At 33.1% G+C, this 20,946-nt stretch overlaps 1 protein-coding gene across 4 annotated transcripts; it reads left to right on the top strand.

The window, feature by feature from the left end:
• Positions 1-2,908: 2,908 nt before the first annotated feature.
• Positions 2,909-19,487, top strand: LOC109191786 (protein ENHANCED DISEASE RESISTANCE 2-like). Of its 4 annotated transcripts, none has more exons than XM_019342452.1 (23): positions 2,909-3,254; positions 4,335-4,409; positions 4,605-4,658; positions 5,180-5,245; positions 5,696-5,754; positions 6,575-6,651; positions 6,868-6,993; positions 7,744-7,778; positions 8,075-8,175; positions 8,251-8,346; positions 8,800-8,864; positions 9,672-9,743; positions 10,573-10,737; positions 12,125-12,333; positions 12,418-12,484; positions 15,833-16,008; positions 16,386-16,487; positions 17,256-17,303; positions 17,488-17,631; positions 17,719-17,814; positions 18,598-18,699; positions 19,023-19,052; positions 19,133-19,487. In XM_019342452.1, exons 1-23 carry the CDS (start codon positions 3,009-3,011, stop codon positions 19,193-19,195), a joined length of 2,274 nt encoding a protein of 757 aa, XP_019197997.1. In that variant the 5' UTR covers positions 2,909-3,008; the 3' UTR covers positions 19,196-19,487. The 4 variants fall into 4 exon arrangements, with proteins under 4 accessions (XP_019197997.1, XP_019197996.1, XP_019197995.1 ...); XM_019342451.1 differs by having other exon boundaries at positions 2,910-3,254; positions 19,023-19,121; positions 19,197-19,487; XM_019342450.1 differs by having other exon boundaries at positions 2,910-3,254; positions 19,023-19,487.
• Positions 19,488-20,946: the final 1,459 nt, after the last annotated feature.

Raw genomic sequence — 20,946 nt, 5'->3', positions numbered from 1 at the left:
ATGAGTTTGAGATTCTTTGATTGAAGAAGCCATTGTATTTATAGGTAGAAAATACTAATTCAAAAGGAAAGTATAATAATTTATTTATTTAAGGGAAAGTATAATAATTTATTTATTTATTTATTTAAGGTAATAACATTATTATTATTATTTATTTATTTATTTATTTATTTATTTTCCATTTGACATTTACTTACCAAATAAGTTTTACTACAAAAGTTTTGGGGGGAAAATTTGTTAGGAGGATTTTACTTTTATATATATATAGATTTTATTTTGTATATAGTTTTGTTTGGATTATTATTATTATTATTATTATTATTGTTGTTGTTGTTGTTGTTGTTTTAATTTTATTTTATACTTGAACAATAATATTATCAATTATATTATATTATAGAATATAATACCATATATAATATTACCAATTAAGAGATTTTATTTAATTTCCATTTGACATTTACTTACCAAATAAGTTTTACTACTAAAGTTTTGGGGGGAAAATTTGTTAGGAGGATTTTACTTTTATATATATATAGATATAGATATAGATTAGGATAGGGAGTAGTTAACAAAGGCAAAGTTAGAATAATTCAAGATAATCTAAGATTACCTAAAAAATGGGGGTAATCACATTATATTGAAACATTACCGCCACATAAGCTTTCAGGTAATATAATATTACAGGTAATCTCATAACTTGAACTAAACAAGATAATATAACATTACCAGACTCAGATTATCTAGGTAATCAAAGATGACCTGAACCAAACGGCCCTAAGTGCCTAACTTCAATTATTATGAACTGTAGGGGGTTGGAGCGAAATTATCATTGTAATTTCACACTCTGAAAATGCCGAATGAACTGATTTTTCCTTGTTTGGGGAACAATGACACCTCTCATGAACATGGAGCTAGCATTAATTCAATTGTTTAATAAGACATGACTTATGAGGTGGTCAAAACCTTAATTGTCTTGTCTCATATCACTTTGCCGACATCACAACTCCCCACTTCTCCAACTATTTGTCTATTTCGATCGGCAAATCAAAGATTAAAAAATAAAAAAAGTCTAATCCCAATTCCGCAATTCGCAATATTCGTTTTGCCAAACACGCCCACAAACTCATCCATGCGCCAAAGTATTTTATGGAGTAGGAATAAGGGTCAAATAGGCCATCAAACTGCACACAATAATGCAATTAGACCACTGAACTTAAAAAATAACAATTAGATCTTTAAACTAACAATTTTCTTACCATTAATCTAATTTGTAAGTTTTCTAGGTTGCTAACAGGTCACTTTTAATTAATTTTTTTTTTTAAAATTTAAAGTATTTTTTATAACTTTATTATTTAAAATTTAAAAAAAAAAAGAAAAAAAAAGAAGAAAAAGATCGTCTCCGGCCATGGATTCGTCTCCATGGCCGAAGACCTCTTCGTCTCTGGCCGGCCGGAGACGAAGAAGTTATCTTCGCCTCCGGCCAGAGACGAAGAAGTTATCTTCATCTCCATGGCCGGAGCCGAAGAGACTCTTCATCTCCGGCCGGTCAGAGACGAAGATGTCTCCGGCCATGGAGACAAAATCCTTGGCGGGAGACGATCTGTTTTTTTTTTTTTTTTTTTTTTTTTTTTAGTTTTAAATAATTATTTTAAATAATAAATATTTTAAATTTAAAAAAATATTCTAAATCCAAGATGACTTGCTAGCAACCTAGAAAACTTACAAATTAGACTAATTACAAGAAAATGGTTAGTTTAGAGATCTAATTGTTGCTTTTTTAGGTTCAGTGACCTAATTGAATTATTGTGTGCAGTTCGATGGCCTATTTGACCCTTATTCCTATGGAGTATTATTTGGTCCAGCGAAATCAAGATAAAATTATTCACTTATAAATTATACCTAGTCAATTACTAGTCCCAAATTATGTGCATAGAATATTGTCAAGGTTTTTTTTTTCAAGTAGTGTATTTTAAAATTTTAGTTATTTGAAAATGGTATTTTTGTCTTTTCAAGAATTTATTTTTATCGGTTTACGTTTTTTTTTGCAATCACTTATTTCTTTACTTCAAATCCCTCCCTAATTGTGTAAATCACATCATTCATCATCCTCCTTCGCCTTCGTCCTTCACAACCATCAACCACTGTCGTTTTCCAGACTTCGTCACTTTCGCCGTTGTTGACTTCCAGCTATCGTCGTTATCGTAGTTAACAAAGCAAAATATAAAATCAACCCGCACCAACATATGTTCCACCTGTCAATGGTTTGGTCCTACATGTGAGCTCAATGCAAAGGAGGAGGATGAAAAAAACCGCAAATCGGTAGAGAACCAATAAAAAAATTATAAAGAGACAAAAATATCCTTGCTAAAAATAGGATTTCATTAGGAAAATCATTAGAAGGATTAAACGTGTCTAAAAATGATATTATGAGATGTTAAATGACAAAAAACAATAATATGAAACTAAATTTGAAATTATAACTAAAGACAAGAACCTCGGATGAAATTAACTCTATTTACTACGGCATGTTGTACGCTTGAACATATTTGAAGAAAAATAAAGTTAATATTAATAAAAATTATCATATTGTCATAAAAATTAAGATTAATTGAATGAAAATTATGTCAGAGAACTAAATATGATAATATTAAAATCTAGAATTAAATAATTATGAAATTAAAAATAGAATTTGTACTCTTTCTTTTACTTTTTAATATTTTTAATAAAAAATAAATTAACATAATCACGAATTAATCAAATTAAATCGGGAGGCATATAAGTGATTTACTGATCAGTGATGATATGCTTTTCTACGGGCAATTCATTATTAATCCGATTTACATTTACTGAACAATTAATAAATCTTCATATAATAGAATAGTGTGATAAATATTTCTTTTGTCCACATCTCCGTTCCAGTTTTGACTTACTACACGTTAATTCCAATACAGTCACCAGCTCTTTCTCTCTCTACAATTTTCTCTCTCTTGTGATCAGATTCCTCTTCAATGGCTCATCCCGCGCCGGTGTTCAAGAAGGTGGGGAGCGAGGGTGGCTCGTCGGAGAGCGGCGGTTCCGAAAGCGGTGGCTCCGACAGGTTCTTCGGTGGCGGTGGCTCCTTCGAGTACTCTGGTTGGGTGTATCATCTCGGAGTTAATTCAATTGGCCATGAGTATTGCCATCTCCGCTACCTCTGCATCCGCGGCAAGTACGTCGAAATGTACAAGCGCGACCCCAATGAGAATCCCGGCATAGTAAGTATACACATAACACACCACGCTCTGTCAATTTTCAGTTTACTTTTCGTTAGCTGTAATTGTGATTACCTTTTTGAGCTGGTTTTTAAATTTTAATTTAGAATATTTTTCTACATTTTTTCGGGATAGCATAGTAAGATGTTTTTTGAACAAAGGGAAAAAGAAGACACATGAATTTATTCTGGGTTTATAGTATGTGTAAGTGTGATTATTGTTAGAAGAAGAATCGGAGGACAAACTGAAACTCAGTAGATTTCATCAACTGGATTTAGAGCTGATTTTTCAGTTGTCTTATTATTATTATTATTATTTTTATTTAATGTTTAATTTGTATTAGTCTTTATTTGTTTATTTTTCAATAGCCCTGGAAATATTTATTCCTGTTATATATTGAGAAGTATAAATGAAAGGTTAAGAATCTTGAAGAGCCAAACCGATTTACTGGTTTAATTTTTATGGGCAAGTCACTTTTAATTTTTATGAGATTATGTCCATTCTAATGCTTTATTTTACTTTTCAGCATTTCTATGTGATATTTGCAGTTATAAAATTATAAGCAATAAACACAAATTCTGACAACAGTTATGTTTCTGGAAAATTTGTTCATGTTCATGTATTATGAATAAGGTTTTGGCTCATAATTGTTAGATGTGGCAATAGAAAATATCAACAAATATCTATTTTATCTTTGATTTAAAAAGAAATTCATGATATGGTAATTAATGCCAAAATTTCTCAAATACTCAATGCTTTCTCTTAATTTCACTCCTTAGTTTCCATGGTAAGAAGTTTCAAAATCATTGGATATCAAAAAGGAAATATTGGAACTCAATACTATTGATAAAAAGAAAAACTTTATGATTGAGAAATATATTACAATTAGGCACACAGTGAAAGGTGCATGGATTTGTCACTTTCTCAAGTGAAAATTTGGCTCTCTGGCTCAAATTGTGACCATCTTCAGCATGGTTTCTGAAAATAAAATTTCTCTAACTTCTATGTATGGAGTAATGTGTGAGAGCTACTACCATAACTTGGAGTAAAAACTTACAACTATTGTCATTGTCTGTGTTGCAGAAACCCTTACGGAGGGGTGTTATTGGACACACACTTATGGTGGAGGACTTAGGCCGTCGAAAAGTTAATCATGGGGTAAGAATCATGATTTTATCTCTTTAATGCTTGATTCATTTAGTTATCTATTTTTTCTATGTAACTTGTGCTCTACTTACGTTTTCATTGCCTTTTAGCTGTTTGTGTTATTTTTCACTTTGTTGAATCTATGTTCATTGAGATGGTGACATCTAATATGGAGCAGTATTTTCTTTTTGGGTTTTTACTTTTTAGGATGTTTATGTTCTGAGATTTTACAATCGGCTGGATGAAACAAAAAAGGGAGAGGTTAGTGTTTGGTTCATTCTCTATCCATTATCTTTTATTTGGATATAATGTTCTAGAACCTTGTATGAATTCAATTCAGAGGTATCCAACTTTCGAATTCAATAATTCATTTTGCCTTTTCAGAAATTAATGTAAGAACTCTGCTACATTTTTCTGGGCCTATCTTAGCTTTGGTGAAATTTGAGGCCAAATTACACTAGATTCATTTCTATGATCTAGAGCTGATTAGATTGTTATAACCACATATTTTCCGAACATGGACAGTAATGATCTTTTATAACTTCTAGAGAGTTACTCTGTATTAGATTGTGAATAATTGAGTGTTATAGGAAATGCACTTGTTATAATGGCAAGTTCTCAAGCTTCAACGGTGAAATGGCTGGACTATGTTGTTTAATCCAATTAGTGCATCACATAAAATCTCTATTTACTCCATATGGAATATGTTGCCACTTCCCATATTTATTGAAGAGTTTATGGCAAGTTTGCCTAACATGTGAATAATTTTTGTTTGTTACCAGATTGCTTGCCCTACAGCTGGAGAGGTCAAAAAATGGATGGAGGCCTTTGATCAGGCTAAACAACAGGTACTAAAAAATTGAGAAATGATGTATGTTATAACATGGAACAGTCAAATAGCCTTCACTGCAAGGTTGTAACCTGTTATGGAGCAACAAATCACAAATGGCATCAGGCTTCCATAGTTAACCTGTTCTGTTGGAATACTGCTAAATTCAGAAAATGTTTGTTTCCATCTATAACCTTTTTGAATGAGGAAAATGACCAGCATAGGTTAGATGTTGCTGCCTGTTGAGCATATAATATCTAAACATAAATGTGCAATCCAACTATCAACTTAGAATTTTAGTTGAGATGGAGCACATACTTCAATTCTGCCAACATTAATTTCACTATCCTGACCTTTTAATGCAAACACAATTTTCATTTGTAAAAATGCCACTCTCCAACCAAAGGCATCTGCCAAAGTAGTGTTACCAACTTTTGGTACTTCCTTTCACTTGAATATTTGATTGCAGGCAGATTATGAGCTGTCAAGAGGTGCCAGTGCAAGGAATAAGCTAAACATGGAGGCTGAGTATGGATGCATACACTCTCTTATAGGGAAAAAAACTGCATTTGGATTTAGTATGCAAATGTTGTGTTAACAGATACATTTTCATTGCCTATTCACATATTGCCATTTGTTTTGCTCACATTATTCTCTCTATTGGAAGCAAAATAGTATTGAATAAATGGAGAAACCTGAACAATAGGGGGGTAGCATGTTCCACACATTTGGATTTTTTTCTCCATTATTCCATGTGTCCCTTTGTTGAATTCTCAATGTCTATAAACATACTCTAGTACTCTACATTAATGTATATTAGTAAACTTTCCAATAAAATGATTATTATTTCTAGAAATCAAGAGATTTTGGTTTGGTGGGTAGAAAAGACTCAAAAGAGTCACCGCTGGCTGGTGAGGTGGAACTAATAAAGGAGTATAAACCAAGAACAAGAGAGAAATATTATATATGCTATGTATTAAAGTAGCTGAATTTAACATTTTAACTTGAATGTAGGAAGATTACAATAGTCAGGAATGTTTATACTAAACTATGGACACATCTCCTAGGAATCATACTATTATTAGGATTCCTAAACCACAAGGAACATAAAGTAAAAAAGCAATTCTAAGCACTTATAGGATTCCTAAGCTTGAGTTTAGGTAACCTTCCAAACTCATTTAAGAATACTTTAACTATTTTATTGATAAATTGATCTATTATACTATCTAGATTGCAATTGATTTATTGCCTCTTCTAAGTCTTCTTATGCTATTGTTTATTTCTGTCACATAAACAACTGGAATAATCATGATTTCGTCTAACACAAAGCTACTATCTTTTGTTGAAGAATTAACCTTGAGGGACATCGACCTAGAGTGCGGCGCTATGCACATGGCTTGAAAAGGCTAATAAAAATAGGACAAGGTTGTGACTATTGGATATACTTTGATATTCATGTTTATGCCTGGGAAGATACTTATATTTTCCTTTGTTGTAGAATAGTTTATTCTATCATATATTCATATACCTTCAGTCTCTCCCACCCCCCCCCCCCCATACCCCCTCCCCCCTGTGAAGCGTCCTATCATGCTGTAAATTGTTTTATACCGTAAATGAGCAATTACTTATGTAATTATATAGGTCCGGAGAAACTTTTGCGCCAGTCTTCAAACTTGGGTGCCAACAGCAGATCAGAATTGTACTATGATGCAGATGGAGGGGATGCAATAGAAGCACATGAATGGAAATGTGTCCGGACAATTAATGGTATGATTTTTCTGTTAATTTTAATTCTTTGTATTAGGGATCTAGCTGCTTTAAATATTATTTCTGTTGACTTTTCCACATTCTCTCACTTTAATTCTTTGTATTGGGATTCTTTGATCTTTTCTGGGTGAATCTTAGGCTGGAATTGTTAATATTGTTCCTCAATGGAGCCGAAGGTCCAAAACTGTGGTCATTCATTTTATACTGGATTCATGGCCTTGTTGAATTGTTTGATTTTTCAAGGATACTTTCTCATGGTTTTGGGGTTCAAGTTGTCTAAGTTGGCTTTGTGCATTGACATTTAAACTAGAAAGTATTGCCAGTTCAATACCTTTGCTACAATGCTAAAATAATATCAAAGCACGGGTACTGGTAATATTTTGGATTAGGACCTCTGGGAAGAGTTTGGCTTTTGATGGTTTTGGTTGAATTGAATATGGTCTATCAAAATTGGGACTCATTTAATGTTAGAGAAGTTAGGTTCCGGTTGAGAGAATTACTCTCAACCCTTGGGTTTGAAGTTTGAAATTAATGGATTAGTTCATTCCTTAGCTTGTATATATAGCTCCTTTGTCTTATGTACATTCAACACAGTAAATACCGAGAACACACAGATTACATTACATACTGCCATACACCTTTTCACATTTAATTTTTTGAATGCTCTTCTATGTCTAGAGAATGATTATTTGCTTTGATAGTCCTCTTTGTAACTTTGTAATTTTGTGTTCTCGCCTTTTTGTAGTGTAGGTGTTCGAATATTTGAAGATGTGGCTGAAGCAAAGGTATCTAGCATCAGATGATATTGATGTTTAATTCAACCATATTGTCTCTTATGATAACTATCTTTCATGATTGTTTGTCATTTATTTGAAACTGGGTTGGTTATTATTTTAATTATTATACAATTTTAACTAAAAGACCATTTGAAGTGATTCTTCCAATTTTTGAGAGTGTAGAAGTATAAGCTGTTTTATGGTTTGCATCATAGCATTCATGTATTATCAAAACCTGTTATCCATGCAGCTTTCCTTATTCACACAGTTAACACTGTTCTCATTATGCTTTTACATTTTTCCAGAGTGCTAAAGGTGTTCTTGTCAAGGCTGTTGGTGTTGTTGAAGCGAGTGCAGACACTGTCTTTGAGGTGGTGTTAAGTCTTGATCGACGTCAACGATATGAGTATGTAATTTTCACTCTTCAAGGTACATCTTCCTAATGTTCTGACCTTGCAATTTATGTAGTAGTTGTTTGCAGGTGGGATACATTGACAGGTGACCTTGAGTTGGTTGATTCCTTGGATGGACACTATGATGTAGTTTATGGAGCATTTGATCCAAGACACCTCACTTGGTAAGTAGTTAAACAGTGCAGTCTTTTTCACTGAGTAATGCTGCTCCTTGTGCATTCTGTTTTCTATTTGGGTATAGTTTTCATAATTGTTTACCTCTTTTTTGATAGTGAGGACAAAGAAGTCCTCTACACTATCCAAAAACAAGAAAATAAGATTACAAAACCAAACAAGAGAAGCATGTGAATCCTTTTGGAAATCTCCACATTATTAGTAGTATTTGGTCAGCATTGCTTCTAGCACTGTGTTTCATCAAGCAGATAAGTGCAGTACCACCCTATTTCTTTTGATTGCAAGATGTACTTGCTCTCTTGATGAATCTTGTAGTCCAGCATTCTGTGCTATTTTATATTTGATATTCATAACACATCTAAAGAAGAATGAATTACATATTGTCTTTAAACCTCATGTTTACAACTTAGGTCTTCCTATCACCCACTAATTTATTTCTGCAGGTGGCAGTCTAAGAGAGATTTTGTCTTTTCCCGGCAATGGTTTCATGGGCAAGATGGAACATATAGTAAGAATTTGAGCTGTCTCTTTAATTGTTTATACTGACCACCCTTGTGTAACACAATCAGCATGTACCAATGCCCCTTAGCCATGTAGCATTTAATTCTAATGTATTAACTGTAGTGTCTCTTTCCAAAAAAACAAAAAACTGTAGTGTTTCCTTTTTATGTTTTCTTTATTTTTCTAAATTAAGAAAGAAATTTTATTATCAAGGAGAAAGTGTAGTGGGTGAGAATTACTATTATGTGAAGAAAGAGAATGTGATAAATACATAGATATTCTTTATATATTTCTGGGAGACTTTTAGGCTTTTAGCTTCTCTTGGAGTCTTTTGAATTCCCTTAGTAAGCCTATAAATACTAAGTTCCATTGTAATCTTTACATCACACACTTTTCTATCAATATATACATTCTATCTTTCTCTTTTCTTCTATGACTCATATCATATGCTTCCTGTGTTACCGGTGGGTGATAGCCTTGGCAATCCATCAAACCATTCAACCTATTACTGTAGATTAGTTAACATATTACAATAACAAAAGCATAAAAAACCAATGCAGTAATGACATACAATTCCATATCACTAAACTGAATTTATAAATGGCAGCTTCTAAGAATTTCATGGAACTAATAAGCCACTTTGGACACACTGCTTTGATCAAATATGAAATGTAACAGAGTTAATGCCAGACTGGTATGCAATTAGAATGTCATTTTATTCCATGAAAACTGAAGTAAAAAATCAGAATTTTCGTTTTACAGTTACATATTGTATTAATTATTCATTTGCAATCTCACTTGTTTATTTGTGCAGCAATCTTGCAGTTTCCTGCTGTTCATAAAAACATGCCCCCAAAAAATGGATATCGACGTACAAAAATTTACCGTAAGTGACTAATTTACTTAATTAATCAATGAAAATTGTATTTTCATGATCATTATTGAAAAAGAAATTTGGTATGTTATGTGAATTTCGGTTCCAAACCTTTCCTTGAATACCTAATCACTGCCAGTCTATGAAAACTTCAGCAAAATTTACTCTCAATTCTAGTCACAATTGAATGTATCAAAGCTGTATTCCTTAGGAAATGTGACTGTTGTTTACAATTCCTGCATATTTTTGTGAAGAAATTGGACTTTATGCTTGTGAACTTAAGAAATTCCTGGTTAGATATATAGTTAAGCTCTGAGGAAGAAAGCTGTTGCCATAGTGGTGCTATAGAGTAGCTAGAAATCTTCATTTTTTTGTTGTTATCTTGTAGTTATAAATATAAGTTCATATATAAGCAACTCAATTTTGGAGAATATTCCAATTGCTTCTTGTTTCATGGGATTTCTTTCAGTGATTTTGGAGAATATTCCAACTTTGAAGATGTGAGGACTTCTTTAAGTGACTTTTCTGAATATTCCTAAAAAATGACTTTATTTCTTTAATTAGTATGTAGTCTCTAGCTGAAAGCATTTCCTATTGCTTCTTGTTTGTATGTTTTCCTCGTTTTATGTATTATGTTGTAGCTGCTTCTGTAATAAGTTATGCACTTGTTATTGCTATATTGAACTTTATATAGGATTATGGATGTGTAGTTAGCATGCTAAGGCTTATATTTCTGTTTAATTTTAACTGTCTAAAAATTTTGTTTGTTGCGAATATGGTTGAGACAGCTTATGCAATTTTCTGGTATTTTTGTTTCATGTTGACTTATGCTGTTTTGTAGCTTCTACATGGGAGATTAGGAACCTACACACCCTATCAGGCTCTGCCAGATGTCTTGTGGCACAAATGCTTGAGATACACTGCAAAAGCTGGTTTAAATGGAAGAAGAATAACTTTTTAGAATTTGAGAAGACCATTCCTTTTGGATTGTTGAGTCAAGTGTCAGGTGCTTAGCTCTTGTTTCTTACATCTCGTTTGTGCATTTTCCTACTTTTCTTGATAGAAATTACCCATTTTGGCAAAAGGAGAAGAGGGACACCAGATACTTAAAACATCTACATAAGATAAAAGCACTCTCACTTTCTTATCTACCCGAACACCATGCTGCCATGCAGGGAATTTTCTTTATTATTACTTTGTTTTTTCTATTTTTCATTTCTTGTCATGTTGATCTTGAAACACCTACTTTTGTTTCTCTGCTTCCTCAGGAGAGCCCTTGCTTCTTGTTTGAAGAATGTAGTTGTTGTAGTTGACAATTTACTTTTTACTAATTCATAATTTTATATTTTTGTTATGAATTGTAAATAGTATAAATGCACAAATTAGGGATAGGGTTAACATGATTGTAGGGATAGGATGGCATGATTATAGGGATATATTTCCTTTCCTATATTTTCTACATATATATAATTTATATATAGCAGTGTATGTTTCTCATCATATATGTAGTGTGAAGTATTTCTTACATGGTATTAGAGCCTGTTCGGTCCGCTTTGTGTTCACCCGGTTGTCTACCTGTGGTATTGGTGGCGTCTAGAGCTTTCATTTTAGGGGAGGGTCCAATCCAATTTTAAGTGGTCAACTGGTTAGATTCAAAATGGCCCGGCTGTCGACTTGAGGGGGAATGTTAAGAGTCCCACATTGAAAATATAAGAAAGAACATATGGGTTTATAAAGAGACTAACTAATTGATTGGATTCAATCTTTTAGTGTGGTTTGACACATGTGCATTATAGCCCAGTTGAGTGACGTTGGCCCAATCTTATCTTTAGATTATAACAGTTTTAATTACATTTTTTTTATGGAATTCAACATTGTTGGGATTTTCATATTCTGAAAATTGTATCTTGTTCATATGTTACTAAACTATTGATTCTTACACAATATTGCCCTTATTTTTTTTTTATTTTTTTTTTTTCATTTGAATTTTTTCCTTGAAAGTGGAACATTATAATCTTTTTCCTTAGAAGTTGCTCTGTCCTTAAAGGTTATGGATATATAATAAATTACTTAGTGACAAAAACTTAGTGCTTTTCTGTAAGTGTGCTGTTTTTTTCTTTCTTTCTTCTGTTATTTTTTTTCATAGTAGTCTTAGATGTTAAGTTGAAACCAAAACAGAAGAAAACTTCATTACTGCCCTGCACTATCACTACCACCTTTGGATCATGTATTTTCTACTAATTCTGCATTTCTTCTCAACCTGCTTTTCAGTAGTTCATAAATTATTAAATTCCTGTGCATTCTTGGATGCTTCTGGATCTAATAGATTTTAGAAATAAACGCAACCATTTTTCTTATTTCTAATAAAATTTTCTGATTCATGATTTGTGCAGGTCTAAAGGAATATATAGGAGCAACTCCAGCACTTACATTTGAAGCATCCACAGTTATAGTTCATTCAAAAACATCTGATGTTTCTATGCCCAATGGAGAATGTGAGGGTGAAGAAGGGGCAGATCAATTCTATGATGCAATCGCTGTTGAGTCATCATCATCATCATCAGAAGATGAAAGTGATAATGAAGTAGAACCCATTAAAAAGGTTCTCCATCTTTTTTATTCTAATGCTAGTGAACCATAGTTATGTTGTAAAACGATGCATATTCCAATGTTTCCCTTTACTCAGGACAAAAAGGTTAAGCTGAAGAATGTTTCATGGGCTATAGCAAGCTTGGCATTAAGACGGGATTCAGGTATATTCTTCCTTCATCTTGGAAATTTCGTTTGGAAGTAATATTAGTCATAAAACCAGTAGAAATAAGTTTCCCTTCAATCCTGTGTAAAGGTATGATTTTATTTCTTCTTTCCGCACAAATTTCTGTACTTAACTGGTCCAGGACAGGCCTGGGATAGGTGCCAATCTCTTTACTGGTGTTTTTTCACCATGCTGCTGCATGTGACTGGTCTGGATCTGAACGGTACTTTTCTGACTTCCTGAATTTTCCAGGACAGTTTCAGCATATTTCTTCAACTCAAATTTCAGCTGTCTTATAATTAGACTATGGTCTCTTCACAAAAGTTGTAGCCTCGAAAGTTAGCTTTCAAGTGCTGCTTCAGTCTTTAACTCGACCTTCTTACACTAAGATATGCTTGAAAAACCAAACAGAGGCAATCTGTCACGGAAATTGAATAGTTGTGCTCATCTCCCAACATTCCCAAAATTTGTTCTACAAACAGAAAACGAAGGAGAACACCTATTTTCAAGCAATTATTTAACATCAAGACCTCTAAATAATCCAATACTTGAGGCCTTAATGTATACAAAATATGTACTCAACACCTCTGCAGTGCTTTGTGTAAATCAGGTACATTTACTGCAATACTTGTATTGCTAGCAGTAGAGAGAAAAAGGTATTGATGGAAAGATTGATTGGTGAAATGGTTGTGCTTGAGTGCATAAACTTCTGTTGTGCTGATTCCATTCTACACAATGATGGAAAGATTGATGTTGAAATCATAGAATTAAGCCCAATTGGAAGTAGTGGACTATGACCTGGATTTATGTGGCTGTAAATTTCCTACATTGATGAAAAGAAAAATTTATTTTGAATGGCTATTATAGCGGCTAAACTTTATGGAAGCAAGCATTGGGTGTTGAAGAAAAAAAATTCCATTAGATGGCTTTAATTAGATGATAATGCTAAAATGAATGCACGTAAGTACAAGATATGATCATATGGTTAAAGTGCTTGTTTGAAGTGAGGCAGAAGAAGAACATACTGTAGACAATTTGAGAGAATAAAAGTACTCTGTTGATGATTTAGAAATGTCAATGTAGATAATATACGTTATCAATGCACCAGTTAGAATGATTAATATGATATATTAGCAATAGGATTTAAGGAGGAAGAGGTAGTATTAAAATTATTAAGAAAGGCAAATAGTTCAGGGTCTCACAGCAGATTTAAGTATTCTTACAACTGAATGGATAGAGAATTGACACAATTGACTTACTAGATTGTGATTAGTAGTTGAGTTGGATTCTGCATTATTGGGCTTCTGATCACTTTTACAATAGAATACTGATACATGTTGAGAAATCTTGTTTTATTACTATTACATTACATAGTTTAGATAGTTTAGATATTAAGAAACTACTAAATAATTATTTAGAAATTACTAAATAGTTATTTAACTTATTACTCTTCGAATTAGTTTAGGTAGATTAATTATTTAGGAACTACCAAATAATTAATCATTCTTAGTTTAAGAATCTTTGTAATCACTAATCAGCCCTATAAAATGGAGTGTTATTTAGAATAACGAGGAGAGCAAAAATTCAATCCCAAAAAGGGTCTAAGGGAGTTTTGGGTCTCAAGCAAACCCAGTGTTTTCTTCTTTTCCTTTTCCAACTATTATTCTTTCTTCCTTTTTCCTTATGTTTTCTTGCCCATGACGGGAGCACATAACATTGGTTCCATTGCCAGGATTCCTTTAGACCCTTTTTTGGATTGAATTTCTGCTCTCCTCTTTATTCTAAATAACACTCCCTTTTATACGGCTAATTACAAAGATTCCTAAACTAAGAATGATTAATTATTTGGTAGTTTTTTTTTTTTTTTTTTTTTGAAACTATTATTGGAAGTTTCTAAATAATTAATCTACCTAAGACTAAGAGTAATAAGTTAAATACCTATTTAGTAATTTCTAAATAACTATTTAGTAGTTTCTTAATATCTAAACTATGTAATGTAATACCAGGACTATGTGGTCTAATGGTACCCGGGTTGGACTTCCATTTGGAAGATTATGAGTTCAAGCCTCAGTGGAGGTGTTATTGGTTCTTTGTGTTTCAGTAGGTTGAGAAAGTATAGTAATAAAATAAGACTTCCTCAGCAAGTATCATTACACCCCTCCTGGACATCAAGCTTGCAACCTGCCAACATTTCCCATGATCAAATGGCCTCACCAAAAGAATTGCAAATGGGAAAGCCACAGCCAACAGCAATCTTGGACATCCTCACCCCTCCTGGACATCAAGCTTGCAACCTGCCAACATTTCCCATGATCAAATGGCCTCACCAAAAGAATTGCAAATGGGAAAGCCACAGCCAACAGCAATCTTGGACATCCTCTGAATGAGTTAGTTGGAACCACCATGTCAGATGAAGAATGACCCATACCATTTGACACAACCATGAAATGAGATGGGGCTTTAGAGTGGTGAAATAACCCTCCCACGCAGTGGATAGTTTTTGAAAAGGGCACAACCTCAATTTCTGTAAAATCAGCAGCCTTCTGTGTTGAATCAACATGAGGCTGATCGGCTGAAACGTTGGCTTGCATCGTGTTGTCTCTACATGTGGGTGATCAACAATGATTGTGAATGATGAATCATCCACGTTGTCGCCATCTGTTTGCTGAATTCCTAAGGAAGTGGGTGTATTGATTTTTGGTGTTTGGTCATTGAGGAATTTTGTAATACATTGCTTCAAGTCATTGGGATATTCACTCAATTCTCCAAGGCGACGTCTGCATAGCTCTTTTGCTAAGAGTTTCAACTCATTCACTGTTTCTTTGAGAGCTTCAAACTCAAACCGACTGACGCCGGCAATGGAACCGATGTTATGTGCTCCTGTCATGGGCAAGAAAACATAAGGAAAAAGGAAGAAAAAGAAGAAAACACTGGGTTTGCATGAGACCCAAAACTCCCTTAGACCCAAGTTTTGGGATTGAATTTCTGCTCTCCTCTTTATTCTAAATAACACTCCCTTTTATAGGGCTGATTACAAAGATTCCTAAACTAAGAATGATTAATTATTTGGTAGTTTCTAAATAATTAATCTACCTAAGCTATTTCGAAGACTAAGAGTAATAAGTTAAATAACTATTTAGTAATTTCTAAATAATTATTTAGTAGTTTCTTAATATCTAAACTATGTAATGTAATAGTAATAAAATAAGACTTCCTCTATGTATCAAATTCCCATTTTGTATCATTTATACTATTTTCTTGAAGCTGAAAATAGTTCTTCAGTTCTTATATGTATCTTACTATCTTCTTTACTAAAGATTTAGTTGGTGTTGGTCACTTGGTGCAGTGCTAGACATTGGCAAGGAGTTAAATCCAAATGTGTCTCCTCTGACGCTCGATCCAAGTGATTTCCATGGTACACTGCAGCAAGGGAAAGACGAGAAGGATACTAACTGTTGGACTTCTCCAGGGGGTTCAGGATTCATGATCAGAGGGAAGACTTACTTAAAAGATAACACTAAGGTATCTGCTTAATTGTGTGAACTTGCTTGTGCCAATGCTATGAATCTCACTTATATCTCTTACTGTGGAGCATGCCAATACCTGGCATACAATTAGTGATTACTGATGTCAGTATTTAGCTTAATTTTTTGAGTGTCTAATCAATACATATTTTTATTGGCAAGAAAAAGCTAAAAGTTGGGTTTGGCACAGCAAATATTTTCCACTTTGATGATTAGTTTTTCATTGTGATTAAGTAGTGATTTGGTCCAACTTTGAGTTTTCTTTCTGCCTTAAGGCTCTAATTCATTTGCTCTGCATTTCTATTGAAGTATGACAGTGACAGAAACTAAGGTTGTTGTCTTGCTCTAATTTGATGTTATTATACATATTCCCAGGTCAAGGGAGGAGATCCCTTGCTAAAGCTCATTGCAGTTGACTGGTACACACTTGAGAATAGTATTACAAAACTTGCTTTGCATCCCAGGTGTCTTGTTCAGGTAAAGAGCAACCCACATATTACCTGGGTTCAGGTTTTTGCAAAGTTATGATGGAGACTATAATTATATTAATATATTGCAGAGCTCATATATTAATTAGTTTCTGAGAATTAAAATATTCATCTCAAATTTGGGAAATACCATTTCCATGATATCTCCATATCTTTGACATAAATAGATGCTCACATCTCTTTTGCTTTACCTGCTAATTTCTCCAGTCTACTTATTCGGCTATCCTATCCCCTGGCATTAGGAGAGTCTATTAGCATCTTCCCTTTTATTTGATTGTATCTTACCTTTATTTTATTTCAGTGTTTTGTATTTTGGTACCTTAGCTATATTTTATTTCAATCTTTTTGTTTTTCAAGTGCCACTTTTAAAGAAATATCATTTTATTTTTTTATGCAATACTCTTGTTGCTTATTTTAATGCTTCATGACTAATTATGATTTTGTTACCTTGCTATAATCTTGGTGGTTAGCTGAGTACCTTTCCAGGTTGCATGCCTGGGTTCAAATCCCATTACACCCGTCCCCCTAGCATAGTAGGATTTACCTAAAAAGGAAAAAAGAAAATAAAAATCTTGGTAGGAGCATTTCAGTGTAGATTATAAGATCCTCACATCTTATACTTCTATAATAATTGGCTAGTGAATTGCTTTGACAATATTCATTCATTTGTCTTGTCAAAAAGAAAAGAACTGACATTTGACATCCACCTTTTCTTCTGGATTGTATATTTTGTACCTAACACTAGTTTGAAATGCAGTCTGAAGCTGGAAAAAAACTGCCTTTCATCCTTGTCATTAACCTCATGGTATGTCTAGAAGCACACATTTTAACTTTTTGGCTTATTTATGTTTTGTTTTCTAAAATATTGTAGATCACTGTATGTTGGTTTAGCTCACCAGAAGCTTCATTTATTTACACAAGAATATTTTTGGTAAGAAATTTATTTAAACAAGGAAAATATCTTCATTGGGTTTTTGGTTCATTCTCAGGTTCCAGCTAAACCAAATTATAGCCTGGTTCTTTATTATGCTGCGGATCGGCCTGTGAATAAGGATTCATTGTTGGGTAAATTCATTGATGGTACTGACTTGTACCGCGATTCAAGATTCAAATTGATTCCAAGCATTATTGAGGTGTCAACATCTTAATCAATAACATTATTATAAAGTTTCCTTTTCTTGAACTTATTTCATATGTGAGCTAAGTGCCTTTGAAATCAGGGATATTGGATGGTCAAACGTGCAGTTGGAACTAAAGCTTGTCTTTTGGGGAAAGCAGTAACATGCAAGTACCTCCGTCAAGACAATTTTCTGGAGGTTGGACTGCATAAGCATATGCATATCTTAACTATATTATGTTAAACTTCCTTGTAACTATGCAAAAAAATTTAACTCTATGTCTCTATATAACAATCCGCTGCCAGTTCTTGCCCTTGCTTAAGCTCTTATTCTGAGAGCTGGCATTTTCATCTTGATATTTAAAATGAATCAAGATTAGTATATTTGAGTGAGAAATTTCTTTTCTTTTTATAATTATTTCATTTACAAAGGGTTTCAACTTTCAAGGTCTTGATGGAGAATATGGATCTGTAAGAAACCCAGAATATTATGAAATCCCTATTCGAGTCTTGCTGTCAGAAAGAATTTAATTTGGGTCCTCTTTTCAAGAAGTATGAAATAGAAATATAAATCACACAGTTACGAATTATGGCTTGAATGCATGATATGAATTGACTTCTGTTTGGAGCAAGTGAGCAACGACACATCTATATACATTTCCTATGATAATTAAGCTTGACCTTGTATTAGAAGAGCTTTATTTTTATACTTGAGAACAAGTCTGTTCAGGCAGTTACTGCTTTGGTCCATGGCCAAATCCTGATCAAACAGTCAATGTTTGTTCAGTTGTCTCCAGAGCAATCAATAGAAATTAGCTAAGAAAGTGTTATTGGTTATATCTCACATGAATTAGTTATTGTTTGCATCGGGATCCATAATCTTTTGTAATGTTGATTCTCTTTTTTTCTTTATTTATTTTTTTCTTCTTTCCTATATTTTCTATGATTTTTTATTCTGTACTTTAACAAGATCCATGTGCAGATTGACGTGGACATTGGCTCCTCTTCTGTGGCAAGGAGCATCATAGGTCTAGTACTTGGATATGTAACGAGCCTTGTTGTTGATCTTGCTATTCTAATAGAGGTATGTAATTTTCTATTTGTGGAAAATTCTTTTGTTGCTTGCGAAAACAAGCACAAGAGTCACTCTATTAACTACAGTTCAATAATAGTTTATGTTATGCAAGACTCTAGATTCATCTTTTCTGCCATTTGTGAAGTTTATTTGGTGACCTTTACAATTATCTTAAGGTTGTTCCCCTACATCTTTCTCTAAATTTGAACCCAGTGGGTATATTATTTGTGGAGCTTAATAAGAATGGAACTGGTTTAACAGTCAAAATCCTGCAAATATTTTGCACCTGAAGTTTGTGTTACAATTTACCATAAGCCATCTTTAAAATGCAGGCAAAAGAAGAGGCAGACCTCCCGGAGTACATTCTTGGAACTGTTAGGTTAAATCGCGTGAGGGTCGACTCTGCTGTCCCGTTGGATGTTTGAGGACTCATTTTGAGTACATTCTTGGAACTGTTAGGTTAAATCGCGTGAGGCTCGACTCTGCTGTGCCGTTGGATGTTTGACGATTCATTTTGTGGATATACATTCATGTGTGTATTAAATGGAGTGGAACATGCATTCTTCAAACAACAATGTGTTGTGTAATATGGCCAACTTTCGCAATTAGACATATACAACTACTTTTTGCTCTTTAAGCGTGAGAATGTGTTGGGGAAATGTTTCATTTTTGTAATTATTTACAAAATTTCCCCCAATTAATTTTGACCATTTGCTTTGCTTAGTAACTGGACGTTAAATTGTGTCATCTTTTTCCCATGTCTAAGTAATCTATCGACTGTTAAACATTATTAATAATATTGCTTATTATGGTCAAATGGTAATATATTAATATTAGCATTGTTTGATCACTTAGATGTTACTGTAGTACAGTTTACTAATAAACTAATTATTCTTTTGTTTTTGGCAGTTCTGTCACTTTTAGGCTCTATATAGGAAAACAGTGAGATTAGAGTCATTAGAATAGCCAAGGTCCAAGGACCTTGTAGTCCAATGACACCAAGCTGATTCCTTATAAGGGAGGTTGTGGGATCGAGTTTCAGTGGAAGTGATTTGATTTTTTGTGCTTCAATATTTAGATACTGCATTGTAATAGAGTCAATAGTATTCAAAATAAAAAAAAGTCATTAGAGTAGTGGAGGTTAGATTAGAGCGATGACAATTAAATTGATGTTTGTTTAGAAATATAATGATGATAGTGAGATTTAAATGATAAATTAACATTTGTATAAAATATATAAATAATGATTTTTATATTAATAAATTATTTTTTATTTATAACATAATATATAATAATTATAACATACTTTTTATTCTTTATTTTTATTATCTTAAAAATAATTTATCATAATCAATAAAGTTATTAATATAATTAAAAACCGAATTGGCTTTGTATTTAATGACATTTAAATTGTTTTGTTGATAGAGGACAAAAAATGATCATGCCACAGTAACCTTATTTTAATTTGTAATAGTTCATGTGGATTGCATCGTGAGTTCATAAAATGGAATCATTAACTGGTTGGAGGATGTTTTTGCCTTGGGATCCTTGAGATGGGATACTGATACTAAACAAGGAAAAACTACTCATTCCCATCGGGGTTAGATGATTTTTTTTTACCTTACAAATTTAGTGATGGTTTTTTAAACAAATAAGAGGAGGTTTTTGGATGATTTTTATTCCGACAAGACATAGTTTTTTTGTGGGGCCCATTTAAATTTAATTAAGTTTGAAGAGTTTCCGCAGCAGCACGTTAGGCGCAGGCGCATTGATGCGTCTAGCAGGCGCTTGCCGTGCACCAGAGCCGATTTTTAGATTTTTGTGGCCCTGTTCTAGTAAATAAATGAGGCCCTACCGAAATCACAATTTTTAAAACTAATACCGTAATTTTTTTAATAATAACGTAGTAAAATGTTACTGTGCGCAAAGAAAAAGCCAAAAGACATATTATGGAATAAATTATAATTATTATTATTATAGTAATAATAGTGTGCACACAAGTTTCGAACCTTTGACCTTCAAGTTAAAATATAATAAATACACATTTCTATCATTTCTTCATGAAACCTTTTAAGGTTAAGTGAAAACTTTTAGTTTTTATTTCTAAACTAGTTAAGTAAAAATTAAATATTAGACCTCTAAAATTTTGGGGCCCCTCTAACATTTGGGGCTCTGTGCGGTAGCCCAACTTGCACAGCCTAAAATCTGGCCCTGCCGTGCACGCGCCAACTGGGCGCGCGTGAAAACACTAATTTT

The sequence above is a fragment of the Ipomoea nil genome, unplaced genomic scaffold (assembly GCF_001879475.1).
Source record: "Ipomoea nil cultivar Tokyo-kokei standard unplaced genomic scaffold, Asagao_1.1 scaffold1720, whole genome shotgun sequence".
NCBI classification, from domain to species: domain Eukaryota; kingdom Viridiplantae; phylum Streptophyta; class Magnoliopsida; order Solanales; family Convolvulaceae; genus Ipomoea; species Ipomoea nil.
This window is presented reverse-complemented; position numbering and strand designations above follow the sequence as displayed.

Coding starts and splice junctions, on each gene's coding strand:
- LOC109191786 (XM_019342452.1), top strand. CDS start 3,009: ATGGCTCATCCCGCGCCGGTGTTCAAGAAGGTGGGGAGCGAGGGTGGC. Junction 5,755..6,574: donor AAGCTAAACATGGAGGCTGA/GTATGGATGCAT, acceptor CTTTTGTTGAAG/AATTAACCTTGAGGGACATC. Junction 10,738..12,124: donor ATTGTTGAGTCAAGTGTCAG/GTGCTTAGCTCT, acceptor TGATTTGTGCAG/GTCTAAAGGAATATATAGGA.